The sequence below is a fragment of the Pinus tabuliformis genome, chromosome 5_2, assembly GCF_031772625.1.
Source record: "Pinus tabuliformis cultivar Carrire ecotype Pingquan chromosome 5_2, CPIR1, whole genome shotgun sequence".
Taxonomy (NCBI): Eukaryota; Viridiplantae; Streptophyta; class Pinopsida; order Pinales; family Pinaceae; genus Pinus; species Pinus tabuliformis.
The window spans coordinates 509,986,197-510,011,952 of record NC_142306.1 but is presented as its reverse complement, the minus strand read 5'-3'; the positions used below and the strand labels follow the sequence as shown (position 1 = coordinate 510,011,952).

Here is a 25,756-nt window from a genome sequence, read left to right as displayed (position 1 = left end):
TCTTCAATAGAGAGGAAATAGGCTGTAATTCTTGGTTCAATCTGATGCACAGAAGCTGTTCTCACTGTAAATTTGTCTTTCCAAAGCTCTCGATACATATTCAGTCGATAATTCAGCTTGCTTGCATATATACAGTAACATAAATACGCATATCTATTAATTTAAAACCTGGATAATTGCCTTTCCGACACTGAAAATTCGCTGAATGGACTTACTGGTATAGCAGGTAGGAGAATGGACGAGTCGGCTCCTGTTCAGCTAAAACTCCCAGGCTCGCTGCTGCTTCAAAGTTCAGGTATGCTTGTGTTTGATTCACATGCCTCTGTTTGATTATAAAGCCAAATTCCCGCCCAACTAATGAAAAATAAGCTGTTTTTAGTGCACGTTATTAAAGCAACAGAAAAACAATTTGCAGCATAGACTTTTCACATACCTGATCAGTAGTTGCAGTAATGATACCAATGGGCACTGTGAAGAATATGGCAATAGCACAAGCGAGTAATACTCCCCACCAGGGCAATTGAAGCTGCTCAATGTAATACTCGCATGTAAAAATCGTTAAAGCTACATTAAGGATTAGAATTACTTGAAACCATGATTCTGGCACTTGCTTGTAATTTCTCATTAGTCTGGTATGCACATCTATTTTCCGATCTCTGAAAGCAGACAGGCTTAGTTGCCAAATTTCCCTGCATCAAATCATAACACATTAGTTTCACTTTGATGTCTTTTACATGCATGGAATTTTGATAAATTCAGGGACTGATAACATACTTTCCATGAAACAGGCCGACATGAACCACTGTGGTAGTTAAAGCAGCGAACCCAACGCCATAGGTAACAGCAAAGAATGTGCTAAGATGTATTGGTCCATACTTCTCATAAGCCGTGAGGTCGAGTTCGAAATCAGAATTAACGATCAAGGATATGTTGTACTCCTGGCCAGTGGAGGTGAACAGGTCCTCAGAAAAGATTGGAAATGTTTTTGCATCATACAAGTTGAGCCTGTACGCTAATGGCGTTATCACATACATTACAAGCACAAATCCGAATTGTTCCGCCAAGTGGTCAACATGCAGATATGATGTGGTAAAGGCAGCTAGCGACGAGTCGGCAACATGCAAATACCAGCCATAGCAAAGTTATATGGTTTAAACAATGTATGAGATAACATTTAATGCGGTCCATTAATGCTAACATTAGTTTAGGTTGCAGGGACTGACAATCCGAAAATATGGGACAAACAAAAATATAACCTATGCTTTTTGCCTCACATCAGCTTTGGTTTTCGGCATGTAGCTTGGGTTTTTTGGAAAGAGGCTAAATAAGATCAAAAAGCAGGCTCGGGAATAAAACTTTGGGTAATTGCTGATGACCAGGGACAAATAGCAGGTCAACTAATGCTATATCAGCGGCGAACGATTACTATAGTCCATGCCTGAGGGCAGGGACTAATAAGGGATTTAGATATCTGATTAATATTTTTTAATTCTTAAATATTGGATTTTTCTTTATGTATTTTTATTTAGAGTAATAAATTAAATATACTTAAAATAGTAAATAAAAAATTTATTTTTCTATATATTTTTATATAGAGTTACTGTAAACCATATTTTTTTTAACAAATTTCATGATGTATTATCTTAATACATACTTTTACCTAAAATTTGTCCAAATAAATTTTGTTTTTGTTAAATTTATTTTTTATTTTTGAAAACAAATTTATAGAATTTGAATTTTAGTTGGAAAGAAAAATCATATATATATATATATATATATATATATATATATTATATTACAAAAGCAAGTTACATTATTATTTTACTATTTTATTTTTAATAAAATAATTTTTATTTTTATTTTTAATTATTAAGGTGTTTATTATTATTATTATTATTATTTTATTTTAAGGTCATAGTCAAGCTACACACTAAATTAATGTATGTGATTCTTTTTTTTGACAAAAAACACAACTCTATGCAACTATTTCATTGCTAATTTTACAAAGGCATACAACTCTACCACGATGTTTTGGATATAAATTGAAGAATTCAATTTCTCATCAAATTAGAGTGTTATTCTTGAGCATGACCATCATGTAGTCTTACTATTGCCAAACTTACAAAAGAAAAAAAATTATAGTATGGAAAAATACTCCACAATAGCGAAAAATGTGTGCTACAAAATTAGATTTAAGATTAATAAAATAATACTTACATTAACAAATTAAGAATAACAAAAAACAAATCATACAACAAAAAATAATTATTCTACGACAACAACTTTATATAGAGCCAAAATAATTGAAAGTAAAATATAATTGTTTTCTACTATTTTAGTATGAGGGAGATGTATAATTTGTTCATTACTCTATACAATAATTGAAAGTAAAATATCATTACCTTTTACTATTTCATATGACGCAAATGTACAATTTCTTCATTACTTGATACCTGATAACTTTAAAATAATATTTATTTTAAGACATAAATAATTGAAAGCACAAAATTTCAAATTTTATTGATAATTACCTAAGATCTATTATATCTATAGATTCTTTCACTTTAAAAGACATTTGGTTCTAAAGGCATTTGATTCCTCTAAGTAGCTAGTAGATATAGAGTTAAAATACATCTACATTGGTTTAATTGTGAATTATAATTATAATTTTAAACATAATTACTAATTTTATGTTTTTTTTAGTTTTATGTATTTTGAGATTCAAAATATTTTATGGATAATTATAATTATTATTTTCTTACGCATAATTATCATTATTAACTTTTTTTAATTTAATTTTCATTTTCATTTTCATTTATTTTCACTAAATTAAAATGTTTACCTCACATTACAACATCTCTACCATACCATATTGTGTTGGAAAGCTAATTACTTTGTAATTTTTAGTATGAAGAAGATGTGTAATTACTTCATATCATGGAGATGAAACATTATATATATATATATATATATATATATATATATATATATATATATATATATATATATATATATATATATATATATATATATATATATATATATTCGTGTTAACACAATATTTGTAAAAGTTAAACAACCATAAATTATTTCAATTTTTTCATTCTAAAAAATGTAAGCATTTCTGTAACATACCTGGCAATGTCACATGAAAATGTAGGGATTTAGAAATTTTTTTACACCCAAATCACTATTCTAGATTCCTCATTAACCATTAGATAGAATGTTTATTAGTATAGAAAGTAACTTTAGTACAGGAATAATAAGTTTCATAACCATTAACAACCACTCTTATAGTATATTAACATAAATTGTATGATGTAAGCTAGATAGAATGCTTATTAGTACATAAACTTAATTTAATAGAGGAATAGTAAGTTTCTTAAGCACTAACAACCACTCTTGTAGTATATTAACATAAATTGTATGATGTAACCTTGCATCCATTTCATTATTCCTTTAACTACATTAATTAATCACATACTTGACATTATCAACATCACAGTATGCAAGGAATTAGCATCACCAAAGAAATCACATCATTGGAACATTGATATACCCTGGAAACCACGTAGGGTGAAAACCAACCAATATTTAATTTTAATATTAAACACTCGTGAGGGTATTTACCCCACTCAATGGCTTATAAGAGAGTCTGTCCCCTATCCATTGTTATAAAATATTACAATGACATATCATTAAAATACAACATACCTATGTAAAAGCTATTACAGTGGTCATGAAACCCTTTACCCACAAATCACCACTCTCTATATCCTTGTGGCATGATTGTCTCTATATCGTTGTGGCATGATTGTTCCATCAGTGGACCATCCTGCAGCTCATACTCATCAGCATGGGCCATTAGTCGCATGGACTATTAGTTCTTTATCTGCCACAATGTTAAAGATAATTTCTCTTTTTCAGAAACTACCATCCTTTCATGTGTCATCAACAACCTTTAGTAACATGATTAGATAAAGTCTTAATCAATCAATAATTCGTCTTTAAAAGTGATCTTTTAACATCTATTCATGTCCATAAATGAGATGTAAATATAATATCACAACATGCTTCTTCTAACAACATTTTGCATGTATAAGAAAATAATTATCAAGCATGTCAAAATAATGACCATGTTACTATGATCATTCTCGCACGAGTACACATTCATATCCAGAGCTAACCAATCTATCCAAAGGATACTAGCAACTTATTTTTGTTTTTCGTTCATGATTAGATACAAAATTATTCAAAAAGAGCTAGCCCCTTAGCTTCTTCTTTGTGCATGTAACTAAGTAATATTTCCAATATAATAACTATTATTATAATACATAAAAAGACATGCCCTTCTACAAGAAATCTAACATGATAGATATCCTTATGGTGCATGAAAACGAAAGTCTCTTTTCTAAAAGCATCTTTCCCAAAATAGAGTTATTTACAAAATCTATTGTATGCCCAAAGACATGTTTCTCTAAAAAAAACTAATGTGTTAGTCATTATTTCTTGCATGCACATAAATGTATCATTCATTGCAAGTAATTACTTGTTTTACTTTCGAGGATCTATAATAATACTTATTATTTTCTACACACAAATCCATGTTTCTCTTTTAAAAGATATAACATAATAGTTCTACAAATCCATGGATGCAGTCAACTATTGTTTTTATGCTTCTACAAATGTGTTCTTTGAACATAGTTATTTTCAATCGCCCAACATAATTTCTCTATCTTTCTATGTACAAAGTTCTTATGCATTTGTTTCCAAGAAAGTATCATAACAAATTTCTCATGCATCTATTTCCAAGAAAGTATCATAACAAAGCTTTCATGCATTTGCTTTCAAGAAAATATCATAATCAACCTTTCTTTCGTGAATAAGAAATAAAATAATAACAATGCTAACCCTTTATGCATTAAACCATGCAATTAAATCAAGCTAACCAATATACAATACACAAATCATTTATCTTCTTACCTGTCAATACATGTAACTTTTCCAAACTATTGCAAATGAATTAACACAATTGACTTATCTTTCACGCACAAGAAAAACATATTCTTTCCAAAGAAGATTCCTATGACTTATGTTATATCTGTGCATTTGATATATGTATAGGTTATTATATTTCGTCATAACTAAGTATTATTTTCTCAAAAGAACTCTCTTATGCATGAGACTCCATTGGAATCTTTTCCATGGATTTATTAAATAACTAATATTTATCAACACCATGGAAATATTTTTACCATGACTAAGCACAAAACCATTGTGTTGTTTTCAAAAACACCACAAGATTCATTTATTCTAATTAACCAAAAGGTCATACTTACTTATGTTTTTTTCAACAAAGACTTATGTCTTATAAACACTTAAGGTAATTATTAAAAATACACATTTCAAAATAAAATCTCACTTTTCAAGAAAAATAATCTAATTAGTTTTTCTCTTTCAGTTTTCACCACCCATGGAAATATTTCACAAATTACCATATTTAATCTATATTAACTTCCAATAAAATAACTTGGATTTGTAATCATTTCATACACTAGTACGAAATCCAAAAGACCATGCAACCTATCTTTTCTTACATAAAATTTATATGCAATGTTATACAAAAACAAGCAAGGTTACTTATCTTTTATTGTTGCAAATATATAATAGCAATATTTATCTACATGTACTAATATATTTTCTTTACTAAAAAAAATATATAATAACAACCTATATTTATTTACATGTAGTAATATATTTTATTTACTAAAAAATAGATAATAACCATCTTTAATTATATTTACTAATATATTTTATTTACTAATAACAATATATAATAAAAATATTTATCAACATGTAATAATAAATTAAATTACCCATACAAAGATTATTTAAGTAAAAACCTTCCTCTTCTCATTCATTCTACTCATCCATTAAAAGAGAAAACTAAAAATTCGAAAGGGTGAAATATTCATTATTTGGTTTGCAATAGTTTAAACTATTAAAAGTTAAAAGCATAAAAACTTACCACTGAATCATAAATTGTGATACCTCGGCACCTCCAATTACAAGACACCATTGAATCCAAGGTTTTCAAAGCAAATCACAATTGTGAACAGCCACAACAAATCATCATTTTCTCTCTGGTGTTTGTTATGGTGGCATTTGTTTTTAGTCTCACGTAAACAATCACACGTCTGGTGTTTGTCTTCAGTCCCATGCAACAGACCCATGCTTGGTGTTTCTTCTCCAATGATTCTCAAGTGAATGATAATCATAAGTCTCCTTCTCCCATGGTTTATCATCTCCTTCCTGAATCATAAATTGTCATACTCGGCACCTCCAATTACAAGGCACCAACGAATCTAAAGGTTTTAAGGCAAATCACCATTGTGAATAGCCACAACACATCATTGTTTTCTCTGTGGTGTTTGTTGTTAGTCGTGACATTTGTTTTTAGTCCCACGTCTGTGTTTGTTTTCAGTCCCACGCTGGTTTTTTCTTCTCCAATGTTTTTAGTCCCACGTCTGTGTTTGTTTTCAGTCCCACGCTGGTTTTTTCTTCTCCAATGATTGTCCAGTGAATGACACTCATAAGTCTACTCCCACGTTTTATCATCCTTCTTTTCTCCCATAAGAGATATAAGGTGAATAATGAATATTAAAGGCGGTTGTCAAGAAATGAAACCTAACTAAAATGACTAAAATGGTCAGAGGTAAATTTTATTAATAATATTCCATCTATATCGAAATGGTAGATAAGAATATTTTATTTTATTTATGTTTTTACATGAGTATTTATAGTAGGGATATTATAGCATTTCTAAAAATATGATCTCTCGAGACTAGTTAATAGGTTATGCTTATCTATTTTCATATTATTTATTTATTTAAAAACAATTTTACTTTTATTGATTGAGCCAAGAAGATCATTCTATAGTCAGTGTGAAGGCGATGAGTAAGTATGTTCATCTTCAACTTGCACTTAACAAGTGTCCCTCTTCAAAAACAATGTCATGGATAATAAAAAAAGGAAAAAGAATATTCTATGCATGTTTAATTAGTCATATATAATTTCATGTAAAGTAATTACAAGTAAAAAAAATATGTGAGTAAGATGTTTAAACCTTGTACTTCGAAAAAATATTTTAACAGGTTATTTAAATAAATAATTTGAAGATCTATGTTAACCAAGTTATGTGAATATCAACTTTGTATATATCTATAGAAAAATACATATAAAATGTTTAAAGAAAATATTTTAATGTTGTATATAATAAAATATCCAATAAAATATTTTAGTATGAATTAATATTAAGGTATATTTAAAAATATATATAAATAAAAAATACAATTTAAACAATGAAAAATACACATTATTTTCTTTTACTTTAAAATAAGTTTTCACATGAAGAAATTTGATCTCTGAGTTCATTATAAATACATGCATCAAATAGTATATACATGTTTTTAAAAATCTGAATTAGGAAAATAAAACCATTCCAATGACATTAATACAGTAAAGTATAAATTACACATTTTTTCCAATACAATTGTGGTCGAAATAAATTTAAAACCAAATTAATACCCAATTTCAAAGTCTACCAAAAACATATTTTAAATTTTGACTGTACATATTATGAGGACATATGCAATGCCAATACACATACAAAAATGTAGGTTAAGCTCCTTTCAAAGAACATCATCATCTTCGAGGAAATTTGGTGGCAACAATTATATATATATATATATATATTAGTTAGTAAATATCAACATTCTCGGGACTTGAAAGCCTCATAAATTTAATTCACACAAATAATAATAATAATTTACTATTATTTTTTTATAAAATGTAAATAAATAATTACTTATTTTATTAAACAAAAGAAAAAATATAAGCAATTTATTTTATAAGTTATAATAATAATAATAATAATAATAATAATAATAATAATAATAATAATAATAATAGTTAATTAATTAATTAATTGTGATTAAACAATAATAACAATTTTTTAATTAAATATTATTAAATAATAATAATAATAATAATAATTCATTTTTACATACTAATAATTTATAATGATAATAATAATTAATTTTTTCAAAATGTGACGTTGCACCAGGGTTTAGCATAGTTGGGCATGGTTGATTTTCATATTTAGACAATCTTTATCACAAAGCGACATTTGAGCATGGTTGAGCATGGTTGGCTATGATTCACCATGTTTCACCCAAAGGAATAACAAACCATTTGGATTTTTACTAAAAACCGAAGAACTATAAACTGAAGGGCTTATATAGGTTTGCTTCAGTTTCATATTGCGACAATCACTATCACAATGGCATGCATGGTTGAGCATGGTTGGCTATGATTCACCATGTTTCACCCAAAGGAATAACAAACCATTTGGATTTATACTAAAAACCGAAGAACTATAAACTGAAGGGCTTATATAGGTTTGTTTCAGTTTCATATTGAGACAATCACTATCACAGTGGCATGCTGGACCATGGTTGATTTTCATATTAAAACAATCTTTGTCACAATACGACTTTTTACCATGATTGACCACAATTGACCATGGTTGACCATCTTTGATTCTATAAAACATTGTTGACCATAATCAATCATGGTTGACCATGATTGTCCATTATTGTCCATGATTTTTATATGGAGACAATTTTTGTCATAATGCAAGGCCCAACCATGATTGACCATGGTTGGTTATGGTTGACTATGATTGATCTTATAAGCTCACGTTAATAATAAACACAAGGGATTGATATTATGAACCCAAGGGAAAAGTAAACTCAATGGATTAATACTAAAGCCCATCACCATCACCATCACCATCACCATCATTATCATCATCATCATCATCATCAAACCCCAAAAATTTAATTCACACACATTAATTTTGAAATTCGAAACCAAAAATGTTTTATATTATAAGCAATTAAATTGCATCCCATAAATTCCTCTATCAACATGTCTTTCAATACCTATGGCGTGTAACGACATCAATACCTATCAGCCGTTCATGCTTACGGTTTTAAAATCAATCTGGGACCTTGAAATTAATCATGTGTTATACTCTCAGATTCAAAGTTCGAAACAAAAACACAAACGTACAACGGCAGTCTACAGAAGATATATATATTCTTCGTCAGCATATAATTATTAGATTTACTGCGTAAGTCTGGTCCCCCTCCTCATGAGTCCTCCCCCCTTGCTGCTGGTCCTGTTTCCAGAAAAGACAGATGTGCTCCTCCTTGTCAATCAATAATGCAGAGATTCCGCCTTCTCATTCAATAATGCAGACATCCGGCTTGATGGGTCGCTTTCTCCCTTGCGAATTTGATAGGACGCAGAACAGTTGAGGATTCATCCATTCCCGTGAACTACTCTACTTGTTCTTCCAATCCATTCACTGCCTCCCTCATGTCCTTTGCTTTATCAATAAATATCATGCGAATGGTGGCGTAAAAGTCCATGGTTATATCATACGGTTGGTGACGGGCTGTGAGATCTATAAGTTGAATCCTTATTAATGTAAATAGTCCCGGTATTAATAGCTGATTAATGTAAATAAGTGTTTTTTTTGTTTTTTTCTATTTTATTTTTAATGTGATTTTTCTTGTCATAATTAATTTTAACAATAAATATATATTAACTTATAATTATTTTTTTGTTTTGAATTACATATTGTATTTTTTTTAATAAAATATTATTTCATTTATTAATGAGAATATTTTTTTTTAATATTTAAATATTACTATTCTTTTTTCATAAAATTTTGTTATCATATATCAATAGATTATTAGTAATTTGATTTCTCCCCATCAAAGTTGTGCTACTTAAATCATGCACTTAGTATAATTAAATTATATGATCACATTCAATCCATAAAAGTTTTCTACCTTTTCATAAGAGATGGGTACCAAGCAATATTGTTGCATATTACACTTGTTAAATTAATTTTTTCTATCTTTAATTTTATTGTAACGATGTTTATAAATTTTTGATTATTGAATAATTGGAATAAAACAAATGCCAGGATTAGAATTAAAACTTCATATAATCTTTTATATATGGTCATGGGATTTAGAATACACAGTGATAAAGTGTACTGTTAAGGAACTTGGTGATGTTAAGGTTATGGCTTTGAAATTTTGTGGTAAAAAATTGAGCCATGTTGTTGGTGTGACCCATGGCGATTTTAGGTGATTTTAGCAACCTAAGTATGTTTGAAAACCTAAGTACCCCATCATAAGTGACTTTGACAACCTAAATACTCGACAACATGTAATATCTCAAAACTTACACAACTTAACAAACAAAAAAATTATAATTTTTATATAAAAAAAATAAAAAAATATTTATTCTTTATTATATTTTATTTGTATGGTCAAATTTTTTGTTAAAAAAAAAATTGAAGTATTTTCGAAATTAAGAGCCAAATGGCCAATAAAAGAGGCATAAAATTTTATCCAACTATGTATATTAAAATTTAAGATGCTTCTTAAAATCTCGAGGGTCAGAAGACATACGTTATATTTTTCTTCCCATAAAGTGAGATGACGAGGAGCAATGTTGGGAAGGATTATTTATGCATATAAACGCAAAAAATATCCAATTTGGCCATGTTTACGTAAAACATACTATGAAATAGTTTGTAAACCAAGCGGACGGCATTGTTGTATGCATACGCAATAACATAAAGTTAAAACTTTATTTATGGGGGTGTTTTGCTGTGTTCGTGAAAGGACGTAATTCCTTTGTTGCGTATGTTTTGAATATGAATTTTAAAATTTTAATTTGACTAATGGGATTAAAGAAATCATAACTACAGTACTCAGGTAGTTATTAATAATGATGTTATTAATAATGATGTTAAAGATTTAGTTTCTATTTAATATTTTAGAATACTTTTATTAATAGCCACATATTAAATGAGGCTTATTTCCCTATAATTATGTATTTTTTGTATTTTTAGTTAAATTAATAAATTATAAAAAATGTAGTGTGAATATGTGAATAATTCTGTAATTTTTTTTTACAAATTAGCTAGTTCTGATACCATGTAGAAATTTCTCATCTGTAGATTAACTTGGTAATGCAATGTACCAAAGCAAAACACTTGATCTATTTCTATAAACAATTTAGCGGAAGCTTAATCAACCATGAGCAACATCAATAAGAACACACATAATTGATAAGAAGGAATCAATCACACATAACACAGAATAATTTACCTGGGGAAAGCACCTACCTAAAACGCCATCTCTGTATTATCATACAAGTAGAAATATAGTTCCGATTACACAAAGACTTAGCTTGGAAGCTATCCAGCTCTCAGTACAATCCCTCTGCTGCTCATAGATAGTCAAAGGCTTCTCACGAACCCTCTCCTCTACCCTCCAAGCCTCCTATTTCCTTGTGCAGTTTCCTTGGGGTCCAATGCTGCCACTTGTGTGAATTGGCCTCTTCACACACTCACTAACCTCTGATCTAACTGCACAAACCTGAAAGAGATAAATCCTCATCATGGACGAGCTTCCTTTATAGGAAAAATATTCATTCAACTGATAGTACATTGTCCCTTCTCTGATCTCAACTAGATCTCTGATAGAATTGACATGCATGAATGATCCATGAGTGAATACACAGTTATCTGAAAATAATAGCTGTCACATGCATGCAAGTATCAACAAATTATATCTCATTAATTTAACCACTTGTTAAATTAATCTAACTGAACTTGACTAAGTTAAACTAAGTCAACTGATCCTCTCAATATAGAACTCATCCTTAATTCCTCAATAAGTGGAACAAATCAAGGACACATTCTCCAATCAGTAGAGAAATTATTGCATGTTCTCATAAAGACTTCAAGTTTGATTTTCCTTAATTAATTAACTCATGGAGAATTAATTAAATAATATTCAAACTGTTGGTAAGACCAAATTTGAATTTATTTCCTATGGATAGACCAGGGACTGTTATAAATAGGAAGGGACTGAGAAATGCTATTTTTAGAAGATGTTATTTTTAGTAGTTTCACCTCTCACCCAAGGCGGCAAAAATTCTCATTGGCCAAACTATTATTTTTGGAAGTGCTATTTTTAGTAGTTCTATTTTTAGCACTTTCTAAATTTAGCATTTCTTGTTGCACACGTTTCAACACTTCCTCCCAACAAGAAAGGCTTCCTCTCGAACCCAATCCTATAACTCTGGAATGTTCTGCATGCGACACAAGTGTGATTGCTCCAGCAACACTCGGAACAAAAACAACTCCCAGCTGACCACTCTGTTGGGCTAGAAACATACTCTGATGCTGAAGCTCTACCTAATGCTGACAAGTGTTTCCTCTTTGACCTTTGTGCTACAACAACATCTCCATGCATCTCACACGATTGCACCCTTCTTTCTCCTACCCTGCACTGTGCAATACACTTGTGCATCTCGCATTGCTGCAGCATGTATGCTCTACGCTGTCCTGGGATTCCCTGCACTATAGCTCTCTCTGCCACTCCATCTGCATTTGTCTCTACCCAATTAGTCAATTCATGCTACTCCACATAGGAGCTCCCGTAGCAAGGTCTCATCCAAGAGGTTGGGTACCTCAAAGATCCTACCCCTCCTTGGTATGATCACTCTATATCACCCCACCTCCTACCTGGAGGTTTGGTTGCATGTGATCCCTCTGCCCACCTAGCTCGAAGCTTCCCCCTACTAGAAGTCTCTGCATGAGCGGATGCCTCCACTATGTCTCCTCTCGGCTTCCCCAGTTGTGGCTGCTCCACAGCCTCCTAAAGTTGCTTCACCAATCGTGGCTCCTCCACAATCATCTGAGACTTCTTCTGGCGTTGCATGTTGAGAGGTAATTTACTCTCCCTTTTAACCACAAAGTATCTAACCTTTGCCTTGCTCCTTAAGGCTTTGAATGCATCTTATACCTCAAGTGCATACAATTTCTTGGCTAGCTCACTAATCTATTTCCACTTTCCCGCCATCATAATTTTTTTAAGAAAAAGAGTTGATTTTAAATCAGTGATATCTTTCTCATCCGAACTCTGATTCAGTCGATTTTTTTATTATTATTTTTGGGTATTTTTCCACAAGAAATCCAAATTTTCTATTTTTTTTTAAAACATTGCACATAAATTTTCAGATCTGCTTGGAAAAATCTCGGCCCAAAACTCAAAACTTTGAAATCTCCGCTCAGTATATTGTTCTTCCTTGATCACTTGTGCTCTGAAACCATGTAGAATTTTGTAGAATTTTTCTACAAATTAGCTAGCTCTGATACCATGAAGAACTTTTTCTACAAGTCAGCTAGCTCTAATACCATGTAGAAATTTCCCACCTATAGATCAACCTGGTAATGCAATGTACTAAAGAAAAACACTTGATCTTCTTCTACAAACAATTTAGCAAAAGCTTAATCAACCATGAGTAGCATCAATAAGAACACATATAACAGATAAGAAGGAATCAATCACACATAACATAGAGGAATTTACCCAGGGAAAGCACCTGCCTAAAACCCCATCTCTGTATTATCATAAAAGTGGAAATATAGTCCAGATTACACAAAGCCTTAGCTTGAAAGTTATCAAGCTCTCAGTACAATCCCTCTGCTACTCATAGACAGTCAAAGGCTTCTCACAAACCTTCTCCTATGCCCTCCAAGCCTTTTATTTTCTTGTGTAGTTTCCTTGGGGTCTAGTGCTACCACCTGTGTGAATTGGCCTCTTCACGCACTCACTAGCCTCTGATCTAATTGCACAAACCTGAAGGAGATGCATCCTCATCATGGATGAGCTTCCTTTATAGGAAAAATATTCATTCAACTGATAGTACACTGTCCCTTCTCTTGATCCAGGTGGATATTGGTGGCCACCTGCCAAGTCCACCTGGACCCCCACCATTGTCTTTCTCGGCATTTTCAGTTTTCTTAATTGTAGCACAACTTACTATTTTTAGTAGTTTTTCGGGTCCTGAACTTCCGGAGCCGTTTTGAGGCCCTAAACGACGTTTTTTGGGGAATCCGGGGGCAACATGGGACCATGGAATGGACCGATGTTGTCCGTTCCAACAATGATAGTGCTCGGATAGATCGTTCTAATGAGCTATTGTACGCGTCAAACGGAGATCATATACGAAAGCTACGACCCCGGGAAGTTGATGTACCAATTTACCCCAAACGGGGCCCACAGTTTGGCGTTTCATCTCCTAGGGTTAGGTTTTGGAATGTTAAGGGTTTTTCCATTGTTTCTCAACAATAAATAGGCCTTCGAGCCTCATTGTAACACAGTTCAGAGGCATGTAGCCATCAGATCTCTTCTCAGAGATAAGCTACTATTGCCCTAGCTGGTTTATTTCCATTTTTGGTTGTAAGCATATTTCAGTATTTTCCATTAATGAAATGAAGTATTATTTCCGCTGCATCTTTGTGTATATGGTTATCTCTGTAATTTGCTGCGTTCCTGTTTAAATCCGGATCACTGGTATCAGAGCGGTCTGCTTTTTCTCTGTTTTTCTTTGCATGTCCCCAACAAGGTCGGGATATAAGGAGTTAGGGCTTGAACTGGTTGAACCTTTGCAAGACCAACCTCTCAAATCCCGACGGCCTCCCATGGCGGACGAGAAGAAAGACGAGGGGGCAGGAGATCCCATCGAAATCTTGCTCGAAGAAGCCCTCGAGCGACAACGGAACGCGATGATGGCCAGCTTTGCCCAGATCCTTGAGCGGCTACCCAGAAGCGGCGTATCGGCTTCCAACAGCTCCTCTGGAAACGCCACACCCTTTAAGGTACAAGTTAATTTTGAAATCCCCATATTCGAGGGTCAGATAGACGCCGATGCCGTAGATAAATGGTTAAATCTGCTAGAGGGTTATTTTTCTGTTCATGAATTTTCAAGTCGGGAAAAGATTGTTTTTTCTCTTCTCAAAGCAGCCCCCCACGTCAAGGACTGGTGGGAAACCTACTGCAAGCAGAAGGATGAAAGTACTGGCTCACTATTTTCAGCCGCACCCACCTGGGATTCGTTCCGGGATGCCATCAAGGAGCAGTACTACCCTGTCGGAAGCTATGAGGATGAATACATACACTTCACCGGTCGCGTGTCGGAGTTCACCAGACTTTTCCATACCCTTCGCACAAAGTTGGGTATCAAGGATTCGGAGCAACATTTGATACCCAAATACCGTGGCTGCCTGCACAAGTACATCCAGGAAGAAATACAATTCCTAAACATCCCCTCGCTCGGCGCAACATACCGATATGCCGTCAAGGTCGAGGAGAAGTTTAAACAAAAGAAGCAAGACTTTGGATCTGCGAATCCAAAGCAGGGGAAAGGTGCCCCTAAACCACAGAACAAAGGACAGAGCCAAGGCGGGACAGCCCAAGACAACCAGCCGAAGCTGCAAGCAAAGAACAACGCGACGAAGCCGAGAAAGGACACTGGAAAATGGTGCGAGTTCCATAAGAGCTCCACTCACAACACAAGTGAGTGTCGGGCCAAGCAGTCACTGGTGGCTGAGTTAAAGGTTTCAGAATCAGATGCATGTTCTGACTCTGAGTCAGAACCCGATAAGGGGTATGAAAAAGGGAAGCAGATCATTGATGCAGATCCCAGCGCCACTGTTGCTACCGCAAAGATCCAGAAAAATGAACCCGAAGATCCAGAGGAGGAGGATCGTCTCTTCCACTCCCAGATGTGGGTAAAGGGCTCCCCGATACAGTTCATTGTTGATAGCGGGAGTCAAAAGAACCTCATTTCGACAGAGGTCGTGAAGCGGTTGGGCTTACCGACCACAGCACATGCACAACCATACAGCATTGGGTGGCTTCACCAAGGGCGAGATCTTCGCGTGAGTCAGTAGTGTCGCCTTCCATACAACATCAAGCCCTTCACGGATGAGGTATTGTGTGACATTGCTCCCCTTGAAGTTTGTGATGTATTACTAGGACAACCATACTTGTGGAAGCGACATGCTGTGTATGAATCAAGGCCCCGTGCTATTATTATTACATTGGGAAATAAGTTGTTCAGGATACCAGAGGTAGCACCACTTGCCGCCATTTCTTTGATTACTGCAAAACGATGCAGTAAGATCATTTCCAAAACCAGGAAATTTGTTTTCCTGATGATACGCCCTCAAGGGAAGAAGAAGACAATGGCCGCGGCCTCCAAACGGGGTCCCTCTGCACAACAGCTACAGATGGACAAGATTGTGGAGGAGTACGAAGACATCTTCACGTCCCCGGCAGGGGTTCCTCTGCACTGTCAAGTCAAGCACTCCATCGATCTGACCCCAGGTGCGCCGCTAACCAATGGACCAATTTATCGGCGCTCCGTTTTGGAGAACAATGAAATCAAGAGGCAGATTCAGGAGCTCCTGCATAAAGGTCGCATCCGTCCGAGTTCATCGCCCTGTGGGAGCCCGATCGTGTTAGTACAGAAGAAGGATGGGACGTGGAGACTCTGTATTGACTATCAGGCGCTGAACAAGATCACTGTCCGTAATAGGTACCCGATCCCGCAGATTGATGACCACCTAGACCAACTAAAGGGGGTGAAATATTTCAGCAAGATCGATCTGAAGTCAGGATATCACCAGGTACCAATCGAACCCTCAGATGTGTGGAAGACTGCCTTCAAATCCAAGGAGGGCCTCTTCGAATGGTTGGTCATGCCTTTCGGATTGACGAATGCTCCTGCAACCTTTATGAGGCTAATGGATGACATCTCACGGCCATTCACCAACTCCTTTATAGTAGTATACTTGGATGACATTCTGATCTTCAGCCAGAGTTGGGAAGAGCACCTCCACCACATCCGACAGGTTCTCCAAACACTGCGGCAACACAAGCTATGTGCTAATTTGGAGAAATGCACTTTTGGCATGACCGAGGTTCAGTATCTGGGATACATCATTGATGAACAGGGGGTGCATGTCGATCCAGCCAAGGTCCAAGTCATTCGGGATTGGCGCTCTCCAACCACTCTAACAGAGCTCCGCAGCTTTCTAGGTCTTGCCAACTTCTACCGCAGGTTTGTGCTGGGTTTTTCTCATATTTCTTGGCCCTTGAGTCAAGTCACCAAGGGAGGGGCGAAAGCAAAATTCTTTTGGTCTGAATCTCAACAGAAGGCATTCAGGGAGTTGAAGGATCGCCTCTGCACGGCACCAGTGCTCGCGTTACCAGATTTACAACAACCATTTGAGGTCGAGACAGATGCCTCTGACTATGCTATTGGGGCAGTCCTTACTCAACATGGACATCCAGTGGCATATCACAGTGAAACACTTTCAGACACAGTCCAGAAGTACCCCACTTATGATAAAGAGATGTATTCCATTGTACAGGCCTGCCGACAATGGAAGCATTACATTTTGGGGAAGGAAACGGTCATCCACACAGACCACCGACCCCTGCAGTTCATACAAACCCAAGGGAAATTGCAGAATGATCGCCATCAGAAGTGTTATACATACCTGCAACAGTTTCACTTGAATATCAAGTATAAAAAGGGCAGCACCAATAATGTTGCAGATTGCCTCAGTCGACCACCGATCATGGCACTAACCACCATGCTCAACTCTTGTGGGCACGAGACTTCTGATTGGCCACTTCTCTACAAAAGCGACCCAGAATTCGGCCACACATACCAGACACTCTTGGAGGGTCGGCATGTTGCAGATTTTCACCTCCAGGATGCCCTATTATGCCACCTCGGTCACCTTTGTGTTCCTTCAAGCGAGCGTGCCAAGATGATTTGGGAAGCACACTACAGTCGGGCTGCTGGGCATTTCGGGGTCGAGAAAATAGTGGCAGTACTGCAAAATTATTTCTATTGGCCGAATCTTCGACAGGATGTTGGCAAGTACATCTGATCATGTACTGCCTGTGCCATTGCCAAACTGACCATTAGGAAGCACGGCCTCTATACCCCATTGCCTACCCCTAGTCGACCTTGGGAATCCATCTCCATGGATTACATGTCAGGCCTTCCTTCCACTAAGCATGGAAATGACTGTGTTTTTTTGGTCGTCGACAAGTTCTCGAAGATGGCCATTATGGTGGCCTACAAGAAGAATATCACAGCAGAAGCCACTGCTAAACTCTTCTTTGAACGAGTGTGGGTGCACTTTGGGATCCCACAGTCTATCATCTCAGATCGGGACAGTCGGTTTCTCAGCACATTTTGGTCCAGTCTCTGGTCAATGCTGGACACCAAACTCACAAAGTGCACAGCCTTCCATCTTCAAACTGATGGCTAGACAGAGGTTGTTAATAGGATGATTGTGCACATTCTGCACATGTATAACTCAAAGCATCCACGCACATGGGACGAGAGCCTCCCCTATGTTTAGCACAGCTACAACCAAGCTCTTCACAGCTCCACTGGCCATAGCCCTTTTCAGGTGGGTTTGGGATTCCAGCCACTATGCCCCATTGATGTGGCCATGCCACTTGCAGCTACTCACATGAATTCAGCTCATGTCCAGTCCGAAACAGATAAGGCCACCAGCTTCATTGAGCGCATCCAGCATATTCGCTAGCAGGTCCATGACATTCTTGAGAAATCAAATGCCAAGTACAAGCAGCGACATGATCAACATCGGGTGCCACACAAGTTTCAGGTGGGTGACAAAGTCTGGTTGCATTTGCAAAAGGAACGCCTTACTGGAGCCTATCAGAAATTGATACCACTCCGATATGGTCCTTACACCATTACTAAGGCTATGGGAGACAATGCATTTGAGCTCAGCATTCCCCCATTCCTTGGCCTGCACCCAGTGTTCAATGTGGACTGCCTTCGGCCATACTTTCCACCATTGCTAGACACCTCCGACATTGCAGAACAGCTCAAACCCACAGAATTAAATCTAGATTGCATGGAACAAGCTGCAACTGATTGAATCATGGACACATAGATCAAGAACACTCGCCAACAGAATATCCAACTGTTTCGAGTTGTCAAAGCAGGCCAACTCCTTCAGCAGGGCAAGTGGCTCACCAGGGAACAAGTTCAGCAGAAGTTTTCTCATCTCATGGAGGAGCTCAACGCAATGGGGACCATTGCTTCCTAAGGGGGGAGGAATGATCCAGGTGGATATTGGTGGCCACCTGCCAAGTCCACCTGGACCCCCACCATTGTCTTTCTCAGCATTTTCAGTTTCCTTAATTGTAGCACAACTTACTATTTTTAGCAGTTTTTCGGGTCCTGAACTTCCGGAGCCGTTTTGAGGCCCTAAACGACATTTTTTGGGGAATCCGGGGGCAACATTGGTCCATGGAATGGACCCATGGACCGATCTTGCCCGTTCCAACAATGATAGTGCTTGCATAGATCTTTCTAATGAGCTATTGTACGCGTCAAACGGAGATCATATGCCAAAGCTACGACCCCGGGAAGTTGATGTACCAATTTACCCCAAACGGGGCCCACAGTTTGGCGTTTCATCTCCTAGGGTTAGGTTTTGGAATGTTAAGGCTTTTTCCATTGTTTCTCAACAATAAATAGGCCTTCGAGCCTCATTGTAACACAGTTCAGAGGCATGTAGCCATCACATCTCTTCTCAGAGATAAGCTACTATCGCCCTAGCTGGTTTATTTCCATTTCTGGTTGTAAGCATATTTCAGTATTTTCCATTAATGAAATGAAGTATTATTTCCGCTGCATCTTTGTGTATATGGTTATCACTGTAATTTGTTGCGTTATTGTTTAAATCCGGATCATCTCTGATCTTAACTGGGTCTCTGATAGAACTAACATACATCAGTTATCCATGAGTGAATACACATTTATCTGAAAATAATTAGTTGTCACATGCATGCAAGCATCAACAAACTATATCTCATTAATTTAAAAACTTGTTAAATTAATCTAACTGAACTTGACTAAGTTAAACTAAGTCAACTGATCCTCTCAATATAGAGCTCATCCTTAATTCCTCAATCAATAGAGCAAATCAAGGACACACTCCCCAATCAGTGGAGAAATTATTGCATGTTCTCAAAAAGACTTCAATTTTGATTTTCCTTAACTAATTAACTCACGGAGAATTAATTAATTAATATTCAAACTGTTAGTAAGACCAAATTTGAATTTACTTCCTATAGATAGACAAGGGACTACTATAAATAGGAAGGGACTCAGAAATGCCATTTTTAGAAGATGCTATTTTTTGCAGTTTCAACTCTCACCCAAGGTGGCCAAAATGCTCATTGGCCAAGCTACTATTTTTAGAAGTGCTATTTTTAGCACTTCCAAAATTTACCATTTCTTGTTGCACACTTTTCAACAATATGTATCATATTAACCATATTATGTATATTTAAGTATTAATTTACAATTATTAATAACAATAACTATAGTTTAAAATAAAGTTTTAATTTAGTTAATTTTTATTAATTTTTAATCTTGACAAATTATATGAGATGTATTATGAGATAAGTGTTTTGATGCCTATAAGAATTTACTACTAGTTTAGTTTCTATGGTTGAGCTACTTAATATTATTACTTGAATGAGCCTACGTCAAAATATCTAATAATAGTTTATAATGCCCACTCATCCAACCTCATCAAACCACCTACACTCACCTACTATTTCTTTCTATTAGCTATCATTGATAACAATGATGCTACACAATTCTAGACCATAGTAATATAATCATCCATTTTTGTATAAAGATACAATATTAACTAGCTCTTAACCCTTAGTTTATTTCATTTCTATATTGTCAATAGATTCAATAATCATTTAAATTATACCATCTAGGTAATGAAACCTCTGACTTGGTCGAATGCCTGCTTGGTTCTAACAAATATTAGTGCACCTCTACGAAGCTAAGGTTATGGCTCTAAGTACCATTTCATTATCTCATGGTTGCGGTTTTTCTAATCTTAATTACATATGTATATAACCAAATATGTATTAAATTGAATATAAAACATAGCAATGTGTACCTTTTCACAACCGTATACAATTGACCTACGCGTTATTTAATGGTTATCCATAAGGATGTGAATTCTCTTTCTATTCGTAACATTGAATAAGGTATCATCCTGGGCTCCCAGTTATATGTAGACTATCTACTTTAGAGTTTCTATTCTTTTGAGGTTAGGGTGTCATTAAGGTGAGATTAATAACCTATTTCATGATTGTTTTAGATCCTGTTGTAATTATATGTTATTGTCGATCCTCCATTAAGGGATGTTATGAAATATTGAAGTAATGGTGCAAAGTATAGGGTAACCAGTGGCTTATAATTATAACTCATTCTTCTCTAGAAAGTAATCCTCTAGAGTACTGAACATACCCAAACATTTACCTAGATTAATGATATGGGGTGTAACTAGGCTGATCCTTAAGGATCATTCTATAGGTGGTATTCAAGATCCCTCCACCTTCTATCATCATAATCCACAATTCCTACAATGGCATCATTCTCTACTCATTGAAATGTTTCCAGTGATAAAAATTTCATTTAATTCTAAGTTTTGAGCTCAAAGTTATGTGTCTTTAAATCTTTACATCTCTCTTGGACATGTCATCAATCTATATGGTCCTTTGAGCTTAACATATGGAATACCTAAGAAATGTTACACCATACCTAGACCATGGCCACTACCAAATTGTCATATAGGCTCTCACTATATTAGAATTTTTCAAGCATTGTACTCTCCCCAATCTCCCAAGGTCGGATATGCTTATATGCCCATATTCCAATACACCAATATGGTGATATGTCAATAGTAATATATTAGTAATCCTTGCGATCAACACATATCTACTGATATGGAAATATCACATATTTACCTTAAAAAACACTTGCACAAGTGTTTGATAGGTCGATATAACATACTATGGTATCAAAATATTGGGAGTTTACTATAACAATAACACTTTGATTCTCTCGACGTTTTTGGCTCTGCTAGGGTTTCGCTAGGGTTCTGCGCGATCCTTCAACGACGCCGACAGTCTATTAGGCAAATTCTTCGCAGAGAGCGAGCAGGTAGCTGCAGAGCCCCAGATCTGCAGCGCATCAGGGTTCCGTAATGGCCCAGCCCCTGGGGGGGGCGTCAGAGCCCTCCCCGTCGCAGCAAGATCCTGCGCAACAGGTCATTTTCGGCTCAGTGGATAAAGAGATCCTCGACAGGGGGAAAATACCCCAAAACAACTCCAAAGGAGATGGAAAACGCAAAGAAGGAGATAGCGATCCACAAGAAGGAACTGATCAGCCGGGAGAAGGTCCGAAGATTACCTCTACCACGTGCAGACCAGTAGCTAAGGAAAGACCAAGAATCGAGCTACCTGGAGACAAGATTGATCGAAGAATAGAGTTCATGAGAGATCATGCCCTCATTGGGAAATTCATAGGGTTTTGGCCAACTGAGAGAGCCCTTTATGGATGGATAGCGGCAAAATGGAAACCAAAAGGGGATGTCACGCTGCAGCTAGGGCCGAAAGGCTTTTTCACTGCAATTTTCTACTGTTTGGAGGACAAGCACAGAATACTGGTTGGAGGGCCCTATTTTTTCAATTCGGCCGGATTATACTTGCGAGATTGGATCCCCAAGTTTAACCCGGACAAGGAGGATTTAACTTGGGCACCAGTATGGATCAGGTTGTATTCCCTCCCGGATGAGTACTGGGAGGAGGATTTACTCAAAAGGATTGGCAATGGGGTGGGAGAATACATCAGAGTGGCAGAAGAAACCCTATCTCGTAAGTACATCTCCTATGCTCGAATATGTGTTTTCATTCGCCTCAATGAAGCTCTTCCAGAGTCAGTAACTCTGGCCCACCGTGATGAAGAATGGATCCAGCCTCTCGACTATGAACTTGTCCTGACGATGAACCACACTAGTTGGTTCGAAACGTGTCGACAAAAGATTGATTATGTGATTTTGCCGAAGATTTTCTAAACAATGTTATGGATCACAGAAGTCTAAATTCCTTAATGTTCCTTTTCGTTGTAGAAAATGTCATACCCTAGGCCATCTCTTTAGGGACTGCCCTCAAAACATCCAAAACAGTTCACTTGACTCTTCTGATTCTCCGGCCCAGGATGGCTTCACTAAAGTCTCAAGCCGGAAGCGCTCTCACAAAAAGCCCCATAATGGGTTCAGATCCCAGCCCAACAAATCTCATGGTCCAGTAACCAAGAACAGTTTCGATATTCTTGGCCAATCCTCGGAGGATTCCCCTTCCGCTAGCGATCCCATCCCTGATCACCCCTCTTCTTCCTCTTCGCCCCCCTCTTCAAACCCTCCTCCCAAATCTGCCGCCCCTGTCATCAACCCTACCATCCTTCAAAGGAATCCGAGCAAAACTGCTGAGAATCTCAAAGAAATGGAGGTAGATGGTAAATCTGACCCCCCTCAGAATCCAGAGAACCGCATCGAAGACAACGATCAAGTGGAAATAATGGATGAAGAGCCAGAGAGTATAGATCTGCATGGCTTAGATCTCTTAGAAATGGAGGCGGCTTGCAAAAAGAAAGCTTATGATTCAATCCCAGAACTCCAACTCAATAAACTCGAACTGGTCATTTCCCGAGCCTACTATCAGAACCAACTTGGGATGGAACTCTGCGCCCAAAGGACTCGAAGAAAAGAGGAAGAAAGACAGATCTACAAAGAACGATAGAGATCGGGAAAATCCTGGTGGACTCAGGCAGATATGCTAAGTTGACAAAATATTACAAACCCTCTGTCAACGGTTAATCATGAAGCTGGTATCTTGGAATATAAGAGGGCTTAACAGCCCCGGGAAACTCAGGATGTTAAAAAACATGATAAAAAAGGAAAAGCCTCAAATATGCTTTCTCCAAGAGACTAAGTGTAACAGTTCAACGTTAGGCAGCATTCTTTCGAAAGCCTGGCCCGGATGTCGTTCAGTAGCGGTAGACGCCTCTGGAGCCTCGGGAGGGCTGGCCATAGCATGGAATACCCAAGCGGTCTTCCTAACAGACTTTCATGCAGCGCACCATCTGATACAGGCCACTTTCCACATTCTAGGAACCAATATTCATGGCAACCTATCCAATGTTTACTTCCCACAAGACACAGGAAGTAAAGTGGCGCTCCTTGACACGATTGAAGCTCTAAGCAATATCAGAAAGTTCCCACTTTGGATAGCTGCAGGAGACTTCAACATGATAACCAAATCTGAAGAAAAGCTAGGAGGAAGGAGGCGATTGGAACCTGAAGTCAACCGCTTCAAGGATTTTATTCAATCTACATCTCTTATCGACATGCCGTTCTGCAACGGCACCTTTACTTGGAACAATCGCAGGGCAGGCAAGCACCAAATTGCCTCCAAACTGGATCGTTTTCTCCTCTCAGACAATGCGGTCCACTTAGGAGGAGATATCTCTGCAACCATTCTCGCTCATACTGGTTCGGACCACTGGCCAATAGCTCTTCAATGGCAGAGACCAGGTAACTTAACCAAAAGACCCTTCAGATTTGAAGGATTTTGGCTCACGCATCCCACTTTCAAGGAGTTTGTCAAGACAACCTGGGCCTCGTTCATTCCCCCAGAAGGAGCGAAAATGTATCAATTCCAGCAGAAACTAAAATTCCTTAAGTGCCATCTGAAAAGATGGAATAGGGAAACTTTTGGGAATATCTTCGAGGAGAAGCAAAAGCTTACTCAGGACCTGGAGACTCTTCACCAGAAGATCATAACGGAGGGGCACACGGATGCCACGCTGGAGCAGGAACGTCTCATCCACAATCAATTGGAGGATAGAAGGCAGCAGGAGGAAATCTATTGGAAGCAAAAGTCAAGAGTCAGGTGGTTAAAAGAGGGTGAGCGTAACACCAAATTCTTCCATAGAACCACAGTTCAACGAAGAATGCATAACAACATACCCTTCATCCAAAACCAATCAGGGGCAAAGGTAGAAACTCATGAGGAAATAGAAGAAGAACTCCTCAATCACTTCCAACAAGTCCATCAAGAGCAAAGAGAAGACAGGCGACAAGCCATAAGCAAAATCACCAGCAACATTCCAAAGATCATTACAGAGGAACAAAATGAACTCTTAATGCGCCCTATCAGTACCCAGGAAGTGGATGAAGCAATGACACAGCTCAAAGAAGGCAAAGCTCCGGGACCAGACGGATTTACAACCACTTTCTTCCACGCTTTCTGGGATATGTTAAAGGAGGAAGTCTGGCAGATTGTAGAGGAATCCAGAGCAACGCGTTGGCTTCTCCCCTCTCTCAACTCTACATTCATCACTCTCATCCCCAAAGAGGAGGATTCCATCACCCCTGACAAGTTCAGACCTATTGCATTATGCAATGTCATCTACAAAGTGATTTCAAAAGTAATAGCAAATCGGCTCAAACCTCTCCTTCCTGCACTCATCTCAAAGGAGCAGTCAGGGTACGTGGAAGGTCGGCACATTATGGATGGCATCCTTCTCTCTCACGAAATCATTCATTCTCTCAAGAACTCTAAGCAAGCAGGTATGCTTCTCAAATTAGATCTCTCTAAAGCTTTCGACAAATTAAGCTGGAATTACATACATCATATGTTAAAAGCTTTTGGTTTCTGTTCTTCATGGATTCGGTGGATCATGAGCCTGATTACCTCAACCCACTTCTCAATCCTTGTTAATGGCATTCCCTCCCATCCCTTTAATCCCTCCAGGGGTATCCAGCAAGGGGACCCCCTCTCCCCCTTTCTTTTCGTCCTGATGGCTGAAGGGCTTGGGA

General features: G+C 36.9%; 1 protein-coding gene across 1 annotated transcript; it reads right to left on the bottom strand.

Moving 5' to 3' along the window:
• Positions 1-219: 219 nt before the first annotated feature.
• LOC149159917 (oligopeptide transporter 7-like) lies at positions 220-1,093 on the bottom strand. The gene is made up of 3 exons (XM_089433576.1): positions 775-1,093; positions 434-689; positions 220-354 (listed from the first exon to the last, which is right to left on the bottom strand). Exons 1-3 carry the CDS (start codon positions 1,032-1,034, stop codon positions 331-333), a joined length of 540 nt encoding a protein of 179 aa, XP_089289702.1. The 5' UTR covers positions 1,035-1,093; the 3' UTR covers positions 220-330.
• Between the last annotated feature and the right edge of the window lie 24,663 nt (positions 1,094-25,756).